The sequence below is a fragment of the Corvus hawaiiensis genome, chromosome 2, assembly GCF_020740725.1.
Source record: "Corvus hawaiiensis isolate bCorHaw1 chromosome 2, bCorHaw1.pri.cur, whole genome shotgun sequence".
Lineage (NCBI taxonomy): Eukaryota > Metazoa > Chordata > Aves > Passeriformes > Corvidae > Corvus > Corvus hawaiiensis.
The window spans coordinates 81,730,783-81,752,898 of record NC_063214.1 but is presented as its reverse complement, the minus strand read 5'-3'; the positions used below and the strand labels follow the sequence as shown (position 1 = coordinate 81,752,898).

General features: G+C 40.4%; 1 protein-coding gene across 2 annotated transcripts in view; it reads right to left on the bottom strand.

Annotated features, from left to right (window-relative positions):
- HS6ST3 (heparan sulfate 6-O-sulfotransferase 3) overlaps positions 1-21,720 on the bottom strand; it is a 292,653-nt gene extending 270,933 nt beyond the window's left edge. For both annotated transcript variants that reach the window (XR_007201878.1, XM_048295799.1), the window contains exon 1: positions 20,873-21,720. Coding sequence is in view for 1 of the 2 variants with exons in the window: in XM_048295799.1 (XP_048151756.1) it covers positions 20,873-21,405 (533 nt within the window). In the remaining variant the exon portion in view is untranslated. The remainder of the gene's footprint in view (positions 1-20,872) is intronic.
- Positions 21,721-22,116: the final 396 nt, after the last annotated feature.

The following is a 22,116-nucleotide window of genomic DNA, read 5'->3' as shown; positions in this document are numbered from 1 at the left end:
TTGACTATTTTTCCCTGAAGTACATTCTGCTGTCCCCTCTCAATCCCTCAACTGCCTTTACACTTATAAAAAAGTTATGTATAGCAGACCATTATTAGTGAGCAAGTACACCTGATTAATTCCACATACAAAATACATAACACCTTTTAAACCTACGCATTCAAAGCATAATTGCTGCTTACAGTCATCAAAGCACATGTCTATTATAAAGCTGGCTTTCTTAGCAATGCAAAACAATGACAAATAAGTAATTTTTAAAAAGGCTAAATATTACAGTAACTGTGAAAATCAGTACTGATTTCAAGGGCAATAACTGTTTGTTCTCACTTCCAGTCTTCAATAAAATAATCTTCCTGACCTTTAATGCAAATGTGAAGATGTCTGTTCATTTCCATAAACATTTGTACTGAAAATTATTAGCTCTTGAAATCATATTGCTATTCTTTGTGGTCAAAAGAGTAGATTACCATGAACATTAGTTCATCCTGCATTAAAAAAAAAAAAAGCAACAAACTACTGTTCAATATTTTGCTTTTTATAATCCTTAAAATTTCAGAAAAGCTATCTCATTAGCTAGTAGCTCAACAGCGATTTATTTCCTGCTCTATTCCATAAATAATGTCCAGCCACATAGAACAGAAAGTGATTTGACAGCTAGTTTACAAAATAGATCAAACATGTTTTATACAATTATCTACAACAAGAAAATAATTACTACTATTATAAAACAACTAGACCTTTGAGTAGTAGATGCATACTTTCCTCTCAAAAATTAGTGATTCCCATAAAGTAAACTTTGTAAAAGGATACAACATTTCATGTGGGTTTGCAGCTATCTCATTCTAGCAGAATACCGTTCCATGTTTCACAATTACCAGATTTTTTAAAAAATTAACCTGGAGTATTACAGTAAATATTGAAAAAAAACTATCTGAAATCTGTAGCACTCAAAATATCATTATCCTGGCTTTCCAATGCAAATAAAAGATGGACTAAGCTCCAGGCTCCCTGTTTACCCTGTTTGTCACTTATGGAAATTACTGTACTGGGGGAGGGCAGAAGATTTTGGTGCCAATATTAAAAAAAACTTCATTCTGGGTAGATTTTGAAACACTCATAATTTCAGATAAGGAAGAAGCTTAACATATTTCAAACAGTGGCATTGAGGCCATAGGTCCCTCATATGCCACACCCTTATTTGATAAAGATTCTCTTGCTGTTAATACCACCTACAAGTCAGAGATATCTGAGCCACTACATATTTTAGTGAAATGCTGAAAGCAGTTTTACACTGCCAGTTGCCTCTTAGCAACTCAACAAAACATCTTAAAACATAGACGTGTGTAAATCCCTAATTTCAACACTACCTCAAACACTGTAAGTATCCAATTAGCTGGTCAGTTTAGCTCCTACTTGAAAGGATAAAGTTCTGAAGGAGTTATCAAATAATCTGAAGCCTGTGGTTCTGTGATATCTCTGAAGTAGTTAGCTGAGTTTTTTAAGAAGGGAGGGATAAACAGATCTTGTCTTAAAAGTAAGCAAGTCACTTTGATTAATTGGCAAATTATTTCTGGATCACTCTATGAAGACTCCTATTAGAAAGTGAGTGCACCTCATATTGTATTAAGGAAACACCTGCATTTCTTTATTTGAGAAAAATTTTCTTTCACTGTTATCACTTGTGGGGATCTCAGGGTGGCCTCTGAATCTTCATAGCACAAATTTTAAGTTTAGTTAGTGAGATTTGTTCCAGATGAAGCATGTGAGTCAAGCAGTCTGAAATACTGAGATCAGTGGAAACAAGCAATTACCTATTTAAGATTGCTCAGTGAGCTGACCTCCCTATTTATTACCATTTCTCAATAGCAGCACAGGAATATGGGAAGCTATAGGTAAGCATTCATTCCATCTTCTGAAACAAGGTTACTGCTGACACCATGACTTTAAATCTTATCAAAGTGCAGAAGTTAGCATTCTCTGCTAAGAAGTACATAAAATAAAGACAAACAAACAAACCAATAAAACCACTCTCTTTTAAGGAAAGCAGTTTTCCTCTTTCCTTTCATCCAACAGCCAGAAGATGCAAATGCAGGATATATTATTTGGTAGGACTGCCCAACATATGTGACTGAATTGCCAAAGCATGCACCAGGGACACTTATGCAATTGTAAATAAAACACTGTGTGCACTGGGGGAACAGTTTGCCTACAGGCTAGGCACTAACAAAAAGACACATTTAGCATTTCCTAAATTAGAACAGATGAACTTCAGAGTTTCATTTACCCACGTCTATAAACATAAAAGGCTCTTAAGTCCATATAAATCAGAATTCTTGTTTTTCTCAACTTGTCAGCATTGGAAAACTATTCTCTGAACAGCAAGTAACTGTGTTAAGATAGTTACGCTAAAATACCTTGGTAATTGCAGTCCTCTTTCCACCGAGACGATATGCCTAGGTGTGTCTTCAAAGCTGAACATCAAATAACCTATAGCAAGGCTAATCTGCAAGAATATAATCATTCTGAAGCTTAAACAAAATGAAGTCTCAAGTCCCACAATAAAGTGTGCATGTAGTTTTTGCATAAGTAGAGTATGATGTAATTAAGTTTACACCCACTAAGCTTATCAGTTAATTGCACATTTTATCAATTCCTCAAGAAATTTAAGAGAAAAGCAGTTGTTGAAGAAGCATTAGACATTCATACCATCAGGTGCAGGTACAAAGCCTGCTTCTATTAATGTCAAATAAAAAGGTTTTATAGCGTCATTATGCCACTGTTATTTATATCCAAAGCAGTCATTAATGAAGGCAGTACATCCACTGCAGTGGAGAAAAGGAAATAAAGCAAGGGATTCCTCACCTGAGTTCCTAGGAAACACAAGGAAGCCCTGTACTATCACTGCAGCTCTGAAGCTGCTTGTCCACCTGCCCCTCCTTTGCTGCTGTTCTCCCCGCAGGCAGTTCAGCTTGAGAGGCACCCAGTACCAAATAATACTTGAACAATACTATTAACTCCTGTGTCTTGAGAAAGGGGGTAAAGAAGTACCTTGGTCCTTTCTCCCCACTCTCTTCTTCACACTTGGCAGCCAGTCACTGTTAAATAAGAAAATAATAATCTACTCTGATTTTAATAGGGCCAAAATCAGCCTTGACCTACTTTCAACACAAAAAAACTGAATGAGGTGTCATTTGCTTAAAATTTCTTCCTACGCACTTCCAAAATATTAAGGACATTTTTTGTAAAAAGTTCTTCTCCACAATACACTTCTTACCTCTTCTCTCTAAAATACATCCACACATATATGTAAGAACAACATAGAGGGTACAAAGGAATATGAGTTGACATAATTGGAATAAAAGACCACCATGACTGCTCAAAGTTACAAAGGAAAAAAAAAAGGTCACTTAATAGCTGTAAAGAATGTGAAGTCACTGTCATTGGGGGAATACTGAGAGTAAACAAACCCTATTTTCCTGTGTGTAACTGATATAAATGGTCGAGTACAAGCCTCTGTGGCAAGCATTCATGAAAACAGAAGCATGGCAAATCCGTACTTAATATTATGCTAAAAAGACACAAATTCATGTTCATCCTTTACAGAATTTGGTATTTTCACTATTTCGTGAGGTTACATTTTACAGTACACCATAAAAGTCAGTTCATAAAATGGCATGTGACAAAGACTAAACCAGCAGTTTTCAGGAATGAGATGGAAGATAAGAAAGGAGACATCTTCCCTAAATACTGAGCAGTCAGCCATTGAAAATATAGTAAAGAAGCACACATGTGACAGATAGGGACAGATGGCAAGTAGGGAAGCTACAGGGCAGCTAAGACTGACAGTGTTCTTGACAGCTTCAGAAAGCAGAACCACAGTCAAGCATCAAAAGGGGACTGAGTAAGGATAATTTCCCAGGGACTCTGAGGAAAAATCTCAATACAGAAAATGCAGATTGTCTCAAGCTGGGCAACCACTGAGAGGGAAGAATGAACAGGGCTTGAAAGAAGGACTAAGGAAAAGCCAACACACTTGAATGGCATGTGAAGCAAGCAGTAATTTGTTTTCCAGCCTGGTAACTGACTCTCCTTCACCCTGAGGTTTTCCTTGGTTTACCTGGTCAGACTTGTTGTATTTGTTTTAATAAAGTCTTCACATTCAGGGATTGAAAAGTTCAGTCTCTATGCTCGATATAAAAATGGAGATGTGGGTGCATATAGGAAGTAATTCCTACTAAATGCACTGTCTGATTCAGGGTCCTAAGTTGTATTTCTAAAGAAAAAAAAAAATCTGTCGTTTTTTAAAAAGCCTTGTAGTCGAAGATTTAAAATTACATTTTCAAGAGCCAGTGTGGTTTATCTTAAAAATGCCAAATGAAGGTAAAGGATTTCTTTGCTTTATAAATATTTAAGAACTCACAGGTAGTATTTCTAAGCAACACTACCATATGTACCTGTGCTAACAGCTGTACCACTAAATAAAAAGCTGTCACAATTTGCAGATTCAGAACTTCAGCTGAAAGGGATTTACCATAGCAGATGTATCTAAGCACATCTTTTTATGTGCAAGTACTTTTCATACCGACATCTCATCAAGCCAAAAATGCCTTTTCATTATGGAAAGGATTAAAAGGTGCATATACATGCAGCTCACAGAAACTTCACACAAAGTTTACTGTACTCCACGATGATTATTTTGATTCAATGGATTTATAATCCATCTATTGCAGTGCAAGTGTCTGCCTGAGTCTGAGTTTGAGTGCTATATGGGCAATTATGACAAGAAACTTGAAGATGATGTGACAAACCAAGTACCTGTAGAGGCACGAAAAAATTGGGGCATGCAGAAACTTCTTGTCTCCTTCCCTCAAGAGTTTGCCATTTATTCAAGAAAGTTACAAGGATTTCACTTCTATTATACATAAACTGTTACTCTATCAATGATTCTCAAAATGAGCACTGTACTACAAGGAGTCCTTTAATGTTCAAGTTTTGGATAGGCAACTGCTAAGAGTTCAAGGATTGGAGTTATTTCCAAAACCAGGAAAAATATACTAGGCCCACCTGTTGTGAGTTTTAAAAGCTGGCAAGAGCAGTTCCAACAGTCTCCATTCCACTACACTGCCAAGCTAGAGATGTCTTTCTGTTTCTCCTCCACTCAATTTCAGTTCTAAAAGGCCCCAGTCTCCCAGAAATACCCACAGCCTTATCTCCATTTGCTCGGATTCTACCATTGCAATCCACTTAAGGTTACAACACAGTGCATCCCACGTCCTTTTTTTTCCAACCTTTTTTTTCCCTTTTTTCCTTTTTTGTGTCCTCCCTCACACAATTCTAAAATAAAAGGCCATCTCCTCTATGCCTTCCAAATCCTTTAATTCCCACATCAAATTCAGAACTCCTGTCTTGAAGTTTCCCATATTTCTAGCCACGCCATTATTCTTAAATGCTTTTTCTCCCAACTTCTCCTAAATTAGGTATGTCTGATGGTATCTTCTTCAAGTTTGTCACACTTTTCTAATCTTCCAAGTCATAATAAAGAAATATGCCAACAAACAAACCAACCATTTGTCACCCCAGGGTTCAATCTCCTAAGACTGAATTTCACTTAGGTTTTGGACTATCAAGTCTAATATCCTGGTTTCAGTGTACAATACAAACACTTAAAGCCTCACTGCCAGCAATACCAAAAAAAACCCAAAAACAAACCAAAAAACCCCAAACAACAACAAGAGTTAAAGTTTCAGCAGCAGGACAAACAACACTCAGCTCAGATATGAAATTTTTTTTTTACAACCCAGACTAAGCTCCATATTGAAAAGCCCCAATGAGACCCATGGCTTACTACCATTGCTGCACAAGCAGAGATAAAAACTAGTTAGTTTACAGCATGAATTTCTGCACAACTTTCAGTTATATCTTTGCAACACATTGTCTTAAAGCATGAACAGTGACTGAGAGCATTTTACTGTTGGAGAAGTACGTAGGCCATTAATCAGTTCTGATAAAATGGAAAAAAAAGGCTAAGCCTGCTCTAATAGTTTTTCAGTAACAAGATACTGCTGCTGAACTTCTCATTTAAGAGATTCTTCTCACAACAGCATTTCAGATCTAGAAGACTAATCTTAAGCATTGCAAAAAATGTGTATAACATCTAAGATTAAATTTTTAGTTCTTCATTTGGAATCTTTTCCTGAGACTGTGACCGGCAAAAGGTTTGAGAGCAGAAAAAAACCACACAAAGATAAACATGGTTACCATTTTTATCTGAAGCAGACTACAACCACTCAACTTCCCTTGCAGACATGTTTTTTGACCCCTTTCCAGTTCCTACAACACTATTCAGGCATGATTTTCTATTGCATAAGCCACGTGGGCCTCCCACTGTGATGTACTAGGCACCTATCTGCTAATTCTAGTTCCTGTAATAGTTTCTCCTAGTTTTCCCATTGCAGAGGCTAAGCTTATTGTTAAGTAGTGGAGTCTTTAAAAATTACTTTCAAATTGTTCAAATACCAAGTCTTAAGCAGAGGGTCGCATCTACATTTACTAGTTTGGTTGCTTAATTCCTGAGCTCCTTTCAATACCATTTAGCTCTGGAAACTGGCACCTTTAAATACCATCTGGTTTATGTCTCTCTTTTTTCATCCCTCCTTTATCTTTTTAAGCTTGTTTCATAATTGCTTCTACCAACACTTCAATTTGAAGAGAGATCCTTTGATACATCCTTCATAATGAAAGGCTCCAGTTCAGAACTTCTTCAAGCTCAAAAATGAACTTGGATTCAAGAGGTAAGACAACAGCTTCTTTTTTGGTAGAGCTTTATTTCCAGAGGATAGAAGGAGAGATCATCTACTAGCCCTGTGCATTCTCCAGTGGGCTTCTTGTTTACAGTGTGTTTCAAAAAGATTAATTTTATACCTCCTGCAAATTGTTCCTCCAACATCTTTCTTAGCTGAATGTATGCATTCTGTCAGAATTTATGAACCTTTGCATTTTGCTCTTGCAGACAAAACTTAACTTTTAAAAAATGGTGAAAACTGCTTTGTATAACCACCTCTTATCCTGCTGTTTAACTATGCCATGCCAGTTCCTTTTTGGACTTACTATCTTTGATGGGCACATGCATTTCCTCCAACACTCCCACACGGCAGCTTTAAGTAGTTCCCATGCCACTTCAAAGGATTTTAATTTTATAAATTGTCTTTAATATGCTTTTTAAGTAATTTTCTTTAAAAAACAAAACCCCCAAAGCAGGGGATTTTCAGAGATGGAAGTAGATGACCCTGCAAGAGATGTAAATACATTTTACAGAATGACAGTAACACTTGGAACCAGACCCTGCACACAATAGTCAGAAGGACATACGAAACTGCTTCTCCCTCTTCTGCAGACTAACTGCTCCATGAAGTACTCACTAACTGTGTCTACCAATTTAGTCTCCACATCAGTCATTGCTGCAGCCACTGCCACTGCCATGCAGGCACCAGGCTGGCCAGGGAGCAGTACAGCTAGGAGATTAGAAGAGAATGGAAGGGCTCCAAAGAGAAAGAAGGGGAGAAGAGAACAACCACATAATAAAGTCAGCTTGTGTACATTTACACACCACATTGCTCATGGAGCTCCAGGACTTGGAATAATGTTTATGATTTTTCATGAGCTGCTGTTTCTCTTTTTAACCCATGATTACAGAGAAATTAGAATTCAGATACAAGATGTGAATTCAAGAAGTTGAAGGCAAACAAATCTCTATTAAAAGATAATGAGAAAGCATAAGCTAACTGCTTAAAATTAGCTCCCAAAAATTTGAAACTAAAATTTAACTACTGAGGTTGAACAAGCCACTGCAGAGCCCATACACCTGCTGAAAATTGGCTTGAGAGAGCTGTGTGCTGTCTTGTTGCAAACAGATGTTCTATTTGGATTTCCCTGCATATTGCTTCTCTCATGAAATCCCTTTTTCCTCCAATTAACCCAGGGGTATCTCCCACTCTACTTGCACCTAAGTTCTCCTCTTTACTTCATACATTTCTAGCCCCATCACACCATCACCTTTTCTCCCCAGGTTACAGAAGCATTAACACCTTCCTCCTTTGCCTCTGTGGCAGGGGGACAAAGCCAGGACCTATCTGCCTTCCTTCACCTGCCAGGAAGGACTCCCCCGCTCCTGCCTCAGGATGAAACTGGTGTCTCGCACTGCAGAGCTGGGTTTCAGTACTGCCATCAGACAGTTAATGGTAAAACACAGTATTTTTCTGCCAACACCATCAACACTAATCTTAAGTACCTTCTTCTCCAAGTCATTGTAAAAGTAAAAGACTGAGGCATGTGCTATTGAGACAACTTGCAATTGTTTAATAGTTTTTCCTAGGACAAACTGAACACAAATCAAAGGGAAGCAATTATAAAAGCCCTCTAAGCAGTAGCTAAAGGGAAAAGACAGAAACACAAGAGTTACACAAAAATGCATCTTTTCTATCCCCAGTCTTTTCAGGTAGGGGGAAAGACAGTTATTTTTTCTTATCTGTTTCTGTGTACTGCTAGGAACAGAGAGAACAATAAAACAAAGAATTTAGGATAGATTAAACTGGTCAGTTCTAGTAGCTCTTGCAAAGCCAGACAGCTAAAAGCCCCTTTGAACTTCGACACAGCAGACAAGCTCAAGAGCCAATTCAAGCCTGCAGCTTGCCGAACATGCCGAGCAGAGAGGAGCACTACTCCAACCAGCTCATTCTGTATGCAAAGCAAGCAGGTACAGTGCAAAGGGGATGTGAATCATGCAAGAAAAACACATAAAACAAAGGCAAAAGAGCTGGCAAGATAGAAAGGACAGCAATGTGGGAGAGTGGGCACATCAGGCTGCTGAGAAGGTAAATCAGGAGTGTAGAACGTAACCTGAATAATATAAGAAATAGTATGTGTCTTTACAGAAAGAAAAGATAAAAATAAAAAAGACATTGTGAAAAAGAAATCTTTCATCTTCTACATGTCCTTTTAAGCTCTTCTGTTATCCATATATATAGTACAAAGTGAAAATCCTCTAGGCATATAGTAATAAATTTACCTCCTGAAAGGATACACACACAACTTGCAATTTGGCTTAAAATATCAATGCAACTCAAATGACCTTCTTGCTAGGAAGACTTCCCAATTCTTTGGGAATTTTGTTTGCGTTTATGTTTGATATTTTCATTGAAACTACCTGATAATGGTCTGGAATACAAGTAGCAGAGCATGAAACAAGAATGATAAACTTCTAGCATCCCCACTGCTCTCCTAATCAAAGCCACAGTTCTGTGTAGCCACACTTAGGCTTCCCAATCAACCTGTAAGTCAGATGCAGTCCATCAGTTTTCCTATTGCTCAATTGCAAGGCCCAGCAGCCATTTAGATGGCTGGTACTGACCCATATCACAGTGGGATTCTTTATCCCATTTTCAGATATCTGGCAATTTAATCAGATTGAAAAGAGGTATAGCCTGATAAAAGAATCTGCATGAGTCAGAGGCAGGGCTGCAAAACTCAACATACATTTACATGGTCCTGGAGAGCAAAACAAAGACTTTGCTGAAGAGGGAAATGTGTTAGAGAGGGCCTGAGCTGTTTAGGAAAAGGAATTTCGGTTACTCCTTTCATTTAGGCAGCTAAATTCTCTGTTTGGAGGAAATAATCTCAATGGGTGTTTCAGGCTTTAAAAGCTTGACAAAAAGGCATGACCACTTTAACACAGTTGAGCTGAAGCTTGTGACACAAGTCTGTCTTGAAAATGGGGACCTTAAAACTTCAAATGTTAAGCAGTAAAAAATAAAGATACACACACTAATTATTTGACATCACATCTTCTGATTTTTTTTCTGCTTGGCACTTTAAAGCTTTCATAAACCAACTTAAATAAATGTAAAATTCTTTGTCTGTATATTTGCTGCTTTTTTTTCTGGATTCTGTATTTGCCTACAGAAGCTTGGAAACTTGCACAATAAAATCTTACATATATTGAAAGTTCAATCCAATAACTCAGGGGAAAAAAGGCAAAACAGTTACAGTCTTTCATTACAAACTCTGGGAAGTTATCTCATGTTAATACATCAGAAAGTTTTACAGTATCTTTTAACTGTGAACAGTTTAATAACATTAGCACTGTAGATGGAAGTCAGAGCTCTGTAGAATACCATCTGCAATACGAATGTGGAAACTATAAAAATGTTAGCTTTCTGGATAAAAATAATTCAAATAGAAATGGTTGACTCAACATACCCTGAAATGAAAAAAAAAATTTAAAAAGATAAATATGTGACTGCCTCTTATTTACTGAACTGCTACTCTATTTTACATACTAAACTCAATTTAATAAGAAAAAATGTACCCTCCCTGGCACCAGAGAAACATACCATCCCATTCTTACAGGAAATGTAAAAAGGAACATATTTTTGCAATACATGCTCAAGGCCAACTTTACACTGGATGTCACAGAAGTATCACAGCCCATTTAAAAAGTTATTGCTGTAATAAGTTGTTCCTTTCAACCAGCTAATGTCATGTTCACAGTGAAAAAAAAATGATTACACATATCCTTCATTTATTTAATAATTATAGCTTCTGAGCCTGTTCCAGGAATTCTCAAATAAAGGAATAAGGAGCAGTTAAAATACTTACTTCAACATCTTCTGATGTTGCAGCATCTTCTCCATTGTAATCTTTCTTCCCAATTTCCATAAATAAGAACCAAACCACATGTTTGGCTTCAAGAAGGATTAAAGAAGCTACAGGCTGGTGAGTCTCATCTCCATCCCTGGAAAGGCGATTGAGCGAACTTCCCTGGAGCAGTTGATGTTGTTTGGATTGACATCAGCAAGGATTTTACCATGGTCTCCCACTGTGTTATTTGAGGCATGCTGGTGAGACACGGGTACTATACAAAATCCAACTGGTGCCTGATAACTTGTGGTGTCACTCAAGAAGTGGCAGTGATGCCAATGCTGTTTAAAACTCTCTATTAATGACCTGGATGGTGGAACAGAGTCTGGTCTCAGCAGGTTCAGGGGTAACCCCACATTGGAGAAAGAGATCAACACTCCAGAGAGCAGTGCTTCTATTTCAAACAACTTCAAGAGGCAAGAGAACTGTGTTGATGGGAAACTCGTGAAGATCAATAATGGTAAGTGGTTTACTGTGAGAGTGGTGGGACAGAGAAGCTGTGGACACCCTACCTCTGAAAGTGGTCATGGCCAGGTTGGATGGGGCTTTGAACAACCTGCTCTAGTGGAAGGTGTCCCTGCCCACGGCAGGCGGATTGGAGCTGGATGATCTTTGATATCCCTTCCAACCCAAACCATTCAATGGCTCCATGATTCTAAGTAAAAATAAAAACTTGCTCCTGAGGTGAAATAACACACAAGACAGGCTGGGCACGCAGCGGCTAGGACACAGCTCTGCAGAAATAGATATGGGGCTGCGGGTGGACACTGCTGAACAACAGCCAACAAGGCACCCTTTGGAAGTGAAGCAGGCTAACCAAGTATCGAGCTTTGTTGGCAGGAGCTATACTAAGCAGGCTGGGGGAAGTGATTTCCCCTCACTCCACCTTTCAGCGCTGGTAAGACAGCATCTGGATTGATGTGTCTGATTTTGAGTTCACCAATAAAAGGCAGACCTTGGTACAGTGGGAACAGGATGATCAAGGGGCTGGGACATATAATACATAAAGAGCAGCCAAGTGAGGCTTGCTCAGTCTGGGGACAAGGCAGCAATCAGGCAGACCTCATTACCCTATTCGATTTTCAGGTGGGAGTAAATAGAAAAGTCGTAACCTGACTCCTTTAGGATGTACACAGCAATAAGACAGGAAGAAACAAACACAATCTGGAAAATGGAACATTTCTGCTAGCTGAGATGAAAAGCTCTTTTCCCACGAGGGTGGCAAAACACTGCAAGAAGTTGCTCAGGGACCCTGTGGCACCACCATCCCTAGAGTTACTCAAAATTTCCAGGCACAGCCTAGAACAACCTACTCCAGCTAGACTGACTTTTAAGCAGGGGTTTGAGCTAAATGACTGCCAGAGGTCCCTTCCTACGTAATACTATAATAAATCCAAATGACTTGTAGTAGAAAACAACATAAAATATTTCATTAAGTTGCTCTTCTCATCGGAACCTTGTTAAGTCAGCAACAGAAGTGATATAGCTTTAGCCTGACAGAGGCGTTTCTGGCATGAAAACAAAGGTTTTGCAATTATAGAAGTTATTCATCACTCACATTGAGAACTTCCTGGAAAATAATGGTCCTACTCCTATCACTAAAAATTAAAGTCTAGTTAAAGGCTGAAACAACACCCGACAACTCTGGTATTAGGGATTTACACTGCTGGAGCTAAAGATGCTTAATTTACTATTTGGCTCTCTTATTACAACACTTATCTAACTTGAGAAAACCTATACCAGAAAAATAAAATACCTATATAGAACAGGAGCTCAAACTAGCTAGTACTTGAAATTTTTCATTACCTCTGTATCTTTCTCTTTCAGCAAGTATAAAAGGAACATATGGAGAGCTTTAAACCCTAAACCATTTGTATTTGGAAAAAAAATAACTTTCAAATTGCATAATTTTGATCCTTCCTTGACCTCGCAAGACTGCAGTTACTGCTGCCCCCTGCTCTCTCCTGCTCTCTTCCAGACTTCACTCTCACTTGAGGCTCACAGCTTATACCTACACTGCTTCTTCTCGTTCTCCTCTTCCTCAGAGGAGCCCCTCAAGCAGACACCATCAGTTGCTATTCCATCTATCCCCAGATTCTCAGACGGAGTCTGTGTGCAAAGATACATGGAATTAAAGCCAAAAATTCCAAGTAGACACTTTTAAGTGTGAAAATACACAAACACTGAGATACAAATGTATTTGCTACTTAAACAAAAGCCAGTTCACAAATCAAATGTAAATCTCTAAGTCAGCAAGTTCTTTACATTGGTATCATTAGAATTTAGATGAGAATTTTTTTTAATTTGTATTTTTTATTAGTGCTTTGTGAGGCACTTTATTTCACTGACCTCACCTTCAAGTTAATTTATTTGCAGAAAGTGAGTGGTCTCAGAGATGTCAGCTCCTCCACATACATCCTGAAGGGACCATTTCTTCCAGTATCAAAGAGCAGCATGTGGCAAGACTTCTCATCAACATCAAGTTACTTCATAGAATGGGAAGTATACTCTCAAGTCAATTATGAATATCATGGTTTGCTCCACCCTTTGGAAACGGAAGTTGCATCTGCTCATTGCTTTCCCCATCCCAACATTATTCTTCATATGGCATTCAAAGTTTATCCACTGCTATGCCAGTAAGTTTGGCATCTCTATCAGTTTGTAAACCCTCAGAGCCACAGTCCACCCTGCATGACCCTGTCACTTTCACAACTGACATATAACTGCATCAATGAAACACTTCTAATGTGTCTGAAAACCACATTTATAGCAACCATTTTCTAACAGATTACCAATTATTAAAAAAAAAAAAGAGGGTTAAGACATTAAGTTTAAATACCATTTTTTCTAAGATGACTTTAAGCTGTGGACCACACTCCAGATCTTTGCAGAAATATACATACGACCACCCAAGTGTAAGCTTCATCGCAGAATCAAAATCCTAGTAGGTCCTATCCTTACAAGAACCCATTTTATACCTTTTCAGTCAATACATACTGAGATCTCAAGCACCGATCATGTAACAGACCATAAGTACTTCAAGAGTTACTGATTTTGCTACTCCAGCATTTTCTCTGAAAGAAGATTCATGCCATCTTGAACAAAATCCCAAAATACTTCTGTTAAGTTTTTCTCCTTAAAATAGCAGTTGTTTCAGGGCTGAATAATTGGAACCTAGCGGCTGTCCAAATGAGACTCTTAATTCATGCAATTAGCCTCCTACACAGTGCTTAAAACCTTGCTCAGCAATAACAGAACTTTTAAGGGACTTAAACTTACCTTCTGAGGCAACTGGGAACATTAAGACATCCAATGTAGCATAGAAGTTGAGTTATAAATACTTCCAGAGAATAGGCAGCAAGCTGAATGCAATACTAAAAATATTAAAGAATACAGGCTTTTCCTTGCTCTCATTGGGTCTCATTCTGCACAAACAGCAGCAGTCTTTACATTATATATATGCTCAATTCACTGTCATGGCTTCACCAAACTCTGAGAGGAGATGCTTTACTCTTGCTGACTTAGAATTTAAGACATTGAAAACTGTCAACACACCTGAAGGGAGAAACCATTCAGTTCAACCAGATCTTTACTTTCCATCCAGCTTCTCTGTGATCTCTAGAGCTGAGCTGGCAGAGATTTTTACTTCTCCTCAAAGAGTTCTCAAAAAAAACTCCACATGCAAGCTTACAATTTCATCCCTATTTTTGCCACTGGCTGGGTCTACAGATCTAATCTCTCTCAGTGCAATGCCATTACACAGCAACTTTTCCCGCTCACGAAGTAACCTTTCCCATTCTGCCTCAAACCTACACATATCCTAATGCTGTGTAAGAATTTAAGCAATATCCCACTGAAGAGGATTGGAAACTATTCTAAATTAGGCAGCTGGTTAATCGAAATAAAAAAGCATCATAATGTGAGAAAGTTAAAACAACTGCTGTGTCTTGTAACACTGTACAGCCCTAGGGGATACTCCTGACACTTCCACTCTTTTCTTCTCCCACAGGACTTCTCTGCCTGGCTCCCACACAAAAAAAAGAGAATAGCTCCTGCATTGTACAGAAAACCTTCTTAAGACAGCCTATTTTCCAGAAAGAAATACCCGGAAAAGCCAAATTTGCTTGGATAAATCACTAAATTCTCTTCTAGACCATCAGAATTGCAGTTCAGGTGACCATTTTCATAACATGAACCTTCCTGGCTCAAAACTTACTCAGTTCCAGTTCTCCATAAATTTTCAATGATGGATGGATAAGAACTGTCCGTTCCCATTTGAAATAGTGCTGACCACTCTTTTATCGTTGCTGGCAATTAACAGTAAACATGAGTTCTAGTCATTTTTTGTAGGCAACCTGCTGAGATTTATAGCAGTAGCTTCAAAATTCTGAAGAAAAGACTTATCTTTGGGTGAAAGATTTTTCAGGGTTGTGACAACCTTGATGCAGAAAAGTTCTGGCACATCAGTCATTTGTCTGCTGTTCTGACAGGGGAAACCTCACAGGTGACACATACAGCACAAAATGTAGTTAAGGATAGTTGCTAGTTGTTGCCACAAGTTCTAGACATGTTATCTTTAAACAAATGTAAGAAAAGATTAGGAGACAGCATTACCATCTCAATCAATTTGGATCAAATCAGCCTAATTTCCCTCTAAAATACAGTAATTTACTTCAAATAGAAACATTAGAAAAGAAATGCTTTTCAAAAAAAAAGGATGACTTCAGGCAACATCTCCAATTAGTCCCAAAAGCCAAAAAAAAAACAGTCTAGAAAAAAAAATATGATGTGGCAAGGGCAGAACTCCCTGGAAAGCAATTCTGAGCGATATCAAACAAAAGATTTATTACAAAAGGATTGCATCATATTCAATGTTTGCATCAACAATATGGATGCTGAATATAAACCCATTTTTACTAAATGGGCCAATGATGAAAAGCTAGGAAGGACAAAAAACTTAAATTAATTTTGCAAATGAAAGAAATTGACAGAAGGGGAATGAAATCCACTGGGGATAAGCACGAAACTCCTACAAAAAGACAATGGAAAGTATAAGTAATAGTCTTTAAGAAAATTAATAACGTCTAAATCCCAAGCTGACAGTCAATGTCAGGCAACTGCAAAATGGTAAATAATCAGTGAAGTGTACAACCACAAGCACAACTTTCAGAATAAGCCAAGTAATCTTTTCTGGTCCATTTTGTACTACACTCAAGAGACTAAATACTGTACTCCCACTGAAACACCACTTTTCAAGGAAACAACTGACACAAACCCAAAGAGTAGGCCATTCTTCATGTTCCTCCAATAAAACCAGAGCGAATTGGATTTGGTTACTATTTAAGCAGGGAAGGTTGAAAGAGGCTTCCTAAGAACCAAAGTACCCAGAAGGCTATTGCAGAGAAAACGGGATCGATTTGTTCTCAGGTTCTCAAAAGACAGCAGATGCAATGGGCTTAAAACTGAAGTTAATGAGATTCACACTAAGCACTTTGGGAAGACACCACCACTTTTCAATTTTAGGGACAATGGAACCCTCGAGCAGATTACACTGGAGACAGTTAAGGAAGTAAAAAACCCACAGTCAGCAGCCGGACCACAGGAAATTGTTTAGTCCCTGTTGTTCCTTATATTTATTAAAAAAACTATACAGAGTTTACTGGCTCCAACACTCAATTCAGTAGAAGATACTAAGGTACAATAGAGAACTTGTGGGTTTTTCTTCAGTTTAAACATTTGTGACTTTTTATTCTCTTCTCTCCACTATCTTCAGCATAGCCTTATTTTTCGATTAACACTCATATTTTTGTGATGATCAGTTACCACGGCTGCAAAGATCAGTCTGTCTTATGTTCTGTTATTGCTAAAAAAACACACAATAGACAAAAAAGGGAATGCAAAAGAAGGAAAAGGAATCCTACTAATATTTTCTATTCAATTCTCCCCATTCCAGGACTCATGGGTTTACTGTTGATTTACACTTCCAAAGAAAAATGTAGGACACGGTAAGTTGAACAGGACAAGGAAATAGAGAATATAATGGAAGCATTAATGAAAATCAATAGTTTTTAAGACTAAACTGCATTGACAATAAAGCTTATGGGGTTTACATAACTCAAATGATCTCAGTTTCACATTAGAAAATTAGACAACACCTTCAATACAGTGTTCTTTCAAGTGTGTAGTTTAAAAGATCACCTTCCTAGTTTAATCAAACTTCAAATAAACAATAATGAATAATTATTAATTATATTGCCAGCACCATCAGCAAGGGATAAAATGCGCCTTGATCAGGACTTCTCAGGTTCTCTCAAGCCCTCCTCCATAGAGCAGAGAGGCAAAGCAAACCCTACCTCACACACCAAGAATTATCTGGTAACCTAACAGAGGCAGACAATCAGCTTGGACAATGTCTCTGCAATATAAGATGTGGAACTCTTCTTCTCTAGTTTTAGACACAAAGTCCCAATTCAGAATTCTAGTCTTCCCTTGTTATCAGTGAATGGAAGAACTGGCCATCCAGAAGACAATTCAGCAGGTCTCAGGTATGTCTGAGACCCTTCAAAGGGCTGCCTGTGTCATTCTGTTTCTCCCCACTGTCTACAGAGGCAGCCTAATGTCACTCAGACTTCACACCAACTCTTCCCTGGCATCCCAGGTTAGGCATTTCTCTTCCCATTCTTTCCTCAAGCAGTGTTGGGCTAAGATTCCACAGTCCAGCTTCTTGGCACCTCTGAAGGAAAGCCCAGCTCCAGAGATGGAGCTGAACACAAGCATCACCAACTTCAATGGCATCCAGAGAGGGCAATGCAAACATTTAAAAGACTGTTTCTTTAAAAAAATTTTTTTTTAATTAAAAAAAAAAATTTAAAAGGCACTATCCAGATAACAACTTCTGTAAAAGTGAAAGCTACACATTAGTATGAAAGGGTAATAGCCTGGCCCTGTAAACACTTAAACAGGTATTTTAGCAGAAAAATCTCATGTCCTGAAAATGAAAATGTATGCAAATGTTTGAAGAAATAAAGGCTACAGTTTTTGTCTTGGTTTGGTTGTTTCTTAAAGTAATGTAATTCAAAACAATTACTTTGCTTTCTAACAAAAGAGTAGTCCTACAACTTCACAGTAGCATCCAATACGTTAATAACAAACAACTTTTCACACTGAAGTACCTAAGGTGGAACAAAGCACTCCATACCATTAAGTCACACAGAGGTAAAAGTCCATGCTGGCACTTGGGCTTAAAGAAGCTCAGATTTCTGGAGCACAGCATCAGTTTCTGCCCCATGTTCCTTCTTGGGTCCTGAGACTTCAAAACTCCAATATTTGAATGAGGAAAAATTTAGACAAATTGTCTTCAAAACCCTAATGTGATTTAAAAACACTGTCCCTGAAAGACAAAAACTCAGGAGAGGTTGTACTTCACAGATCTTCTAGGACCTTTAGCACCATCATCCACTCCCTCCTCTCCCTACCAGCTAGCCCCCTTCCCCCACTAATTCTAATTATAGTTTCATCATGAAATCTTCTGAAGACCTGTGTTAAAAGATAGGACTTAATCTAACTCATACTATTACTAGCCCTCCAAGAAACAAATTTTCGGAATATGAAGATATACACTATAAATCCTTTATTCCCTCTATGCAATAAAAAAATAGACCATGTATACAGGGATCTGAAAGAAGGTATTATATTAATACCTGCTACGTGGAGAAACAAAGAAACAAAAAAAAGGAAACACACTTAACATCTTCATTGCATCAAATATATGGCACAGGAGATCAAACACCTTAGTACCAAATTCATAAGAGAGTTCGTCCTGCTGGCCACAAAGAAAATCCATTGCCAGGTATTTAACCAATTTAGTCTAATTTTCTGACACCATAGCTGGAAGGCAGAAGAGAAAAGCTGAGCTATTCAAGGAAGTCTAGTGCTTCAAATACATTCAGAAGCTTTAAAGGAAGACTTTAAAATATTCAGTACACTTTACGTTAGACTCATATGCTAGTTTCTTGCCTATTTTAGGCATACAGTCTCCTCAATTCTCCATTCACATATTAAAAAAAAGACTTAGATGCATGCTTCTAATAGTACAGCAAAGTAGTTTGGGCTTGATTCCAATTTCACCAGGAGCAAAGACATTCACAGCAGAGATAATTCATACTTCAGGGTTATTTGATTCTTTTTACAGCTCCTTGAGAAGCTGAAGTCAAACTACATGATTATAATGACAAAACAAAGGGAAAAATGTAAAGGTGTCTCCTAGCACAGGATAAAATACAAGAACGAACAAGTATTAAAACGATGCAATAAATAATTATTCACAGCGCTTTCCTCATTTATGTAAAGACAAACCAAGAAGTGCAACGTTACACTAGCCAAATTATTCACTAATTAAACAAAAAGCAGCAAGCAAAAAAATTCAGAAAACAGTATTCAGCTATAATGGAGAAGTATCACATCTTTCTTCAATCAAAGTAATTACTAACTATGTACTGAATAACCACAATGACTAGCTGCGTAGTTCAGCTTGAAGTTTTAAATTTACCTAATACCATAATGGTTTTATGTAATAGTACTGAAGCCACTACTCCAGTTTTATTGCCCATTTGTAATCTTTGAATTGAACTTAAATTGAATTTAGCACTCAGTTGTTTACCTACTAATATTCTTCGTGAGAGAGAAAAAGTGGACTCCACTAGCAGATTACGTATTTTCAGACATTTTTACAAGTATTACTCTTCCTCCTCCCCTCCCTTTTACATTACAAGTTTCTTGAATATTCCTTAAAGTTCTACAGGTACCACCAAGTTATTTTGTCCTTGAAGATATTCACAGCATTTCTCTTCTATCAGAAAATACATACACTTCACCTTCAGCTAAGTATTTTTCATAAAACGGTGTGAATTACCTTAACAGTATTCTGCAAGTACAGTCCAAGTCCACAACCATCCACAATAAATTCAATTTATCCTGACTGGAATCTTTCCAAATGCCACTAGTTTTGCTGTATAGGAAGGCCTTTGATGTTCACATCAAATAACCTTCAAATTGTTCAACAACAACAATAATCAACTCTCTTGTCTTGATGAATAAACCCTGTGAAAATGTGCCCATGAATGTCAAGGACTATGCATGTTTTTAAGTGACAAGATACAAACCACAATGTAGGAGGGATTCTACTGAAAATTTAAAGTTTGTGGACTCATAAAATCAAGATGGATACTAAAATGAAAGAATGTAAGGTATGTGCCAAGCTATATCACTTTTAGAAAAGGTATTCTTCCTATATTTTCCTTAATATTTTACAGATGTTGAAGTTACAACAGGCTCTAATGCTAGCCTGAACAATCTGATTGAACGGTACATAAATCAGAACAATGCCCAAAACTTACTGAATCACCTAGAGGTATCTCTTATCAAGAGAGAGCACCCATCTGACAATTTTTCCATGTTCAGAACAGACAAGACCTTTCACAAGACCCAACAAAACCACACTGTAACATGGAGAAAGGCAGCATGCACACAGAATTCCCTTTTCCACTGTCATCAGATCATCAAAGGGACATTTACAGTGCGATTTTTGCCAGCACTGTGTTCCCCGCACAGTGCCTGGCACGCATGGTCTCCCGACTTCCAGCTTGCACAGAGAGCGAGCGGTCATTACAGCATGGGAAGCACAGAACCTGCCTATCTGCCAACAAGAAATGCGGGTGAAAGAGATTTTAAGGGCTTCTGGATATTTCGAACTCCACTAGTTACAACAGTCAGCAGCTGCAACGATCCATCAGATTCTGCAGAGGCACCCTTCTTGCTGCAGAAGAGCGTAGCGATTTGTTAAAAATAAGTTTCGAAAGGACAAATAGGAGAAACTTGCGGGAACACGAGCGGAGTTTCTCTCGCGCTAACCTATACAAAAAGCAGCTGCAGGCGCGCTACATGGAATCAGCACAAATTTGAGGCAAAGCGAAAGCATCACAGGTAACACACCGACAAGAGCCCAAAGTAGAACCTCCCCCGGAACACAAGCCTTGTCCCGCCGTTTGTTTCTTACTGAGGACGGCAGCGGACAATTCTCGCCCAGGTGCCGGGGAGAGGGACCCGCTGCCAGGGCGCCTTCCCACGGCGCTGGGAAAGGTGGGATCTGATTTCGAGCATCTGGAAAGCAGGCACTGACCTGAGGGTGCGGTTGCCGGCGCAGCCGCGGCGCTCCATGGCGGCGGGCACGCAGCTGGTGAGCTCGGTCCAGTCGGCGTGCAGCCCGCAGCTCCAGCCGGTGGAGAAGCGGGAGAAGAGCCAGGTGTCCTTGTCGCCGCCTGGGCGGTGGCAGGCGCACTTCTTCTGCCCGGCCCGGCAGTAGCAGGGCTGCTCCAGGTGGATGTTGCGCACCAGGTGCCGCCCGAAGGTGGTGCCGCCCGTCTTCTGGATGTGGAGGAAGACGATCACGTCGCGGCCCCGCATGTCGAACCGCACCCGCCGGCACAGCTCCCCCCGGGCGAACGGGAACTTGGCCGCCAGCCGCGGCATCGCCACCGCCTCCTCCTCCTCCTCCCGCTCCTCCGGGCCCCCCCCGCGGCGGGCGGCGGAGGCCGGCGGGCGGCGGGGGCAGGCGGCGCCGGGGCAGGCGGGCGACACGTACTGGTAGATGATGAGCAGGAAGAGCAGCGCCAGCAGCGGCGGCAGCAGCCACCTGTTGAAGCGCTCGTCCATGGCGGTGCGCGGGGGCAGCGCGGCGCGGGATCAAGCGCTGCCGGCCGCTGCCGGGGCAGCCGCCCCGCTCGGATCCCGCAGCCGAGGGGCGCCCGGCTCCCTCCCCGACGGCATGGTCCTGGCGGGCGGGCGGCCGCGGCTCGCTCCGCTCAGCCCAGCGCGCCGCGCCGCACCCCGCCGGAGGCGGCCATCCCGCGTTCGCTCCCCGCGGCTGGGGCTAGGCGCCGAGCGCCGTGCCCGGAACGCGCTGCCCGGCGGCGACCGCACAGCTCCGCTCCCGATCCCGCTCCGCCGCAACTCCAGCCCAAACACAGCGCCCGGCTCCCGGCGGGGCGCGCCCCGCCTCCACCCACCGGCCAATCACGGCCAGGCCGGCCGCCCGAGCAGCCAATGGGCGGGCCCAGCACGCCGGCGCTGCCGCCAATGGGAGAGCGCGGCGGCCCCGGCGGGGGCGGGGGGAGCCGCCCCGCGATCCCCTCCAGGTATCGGACCGGGACCAGCCGCGCGCGCGGCGGGGGCGGGGGGCGGGAGCAGCCAATGAGGAGGCGGGGGCGGGGCGCCAGGCAGCCAATGGGACGGGCCGGCGGCGCAGCCAGGTGAGCGGGGCTCCGTTGGTCTCCTCATTTCCCGTCACTTTCCGTAGGAAACGGGTGTCTGGTGCCGGTCCCGGTTTCGTGCCCGTGATTATAACCCCAGGTGTTTCATACAAGG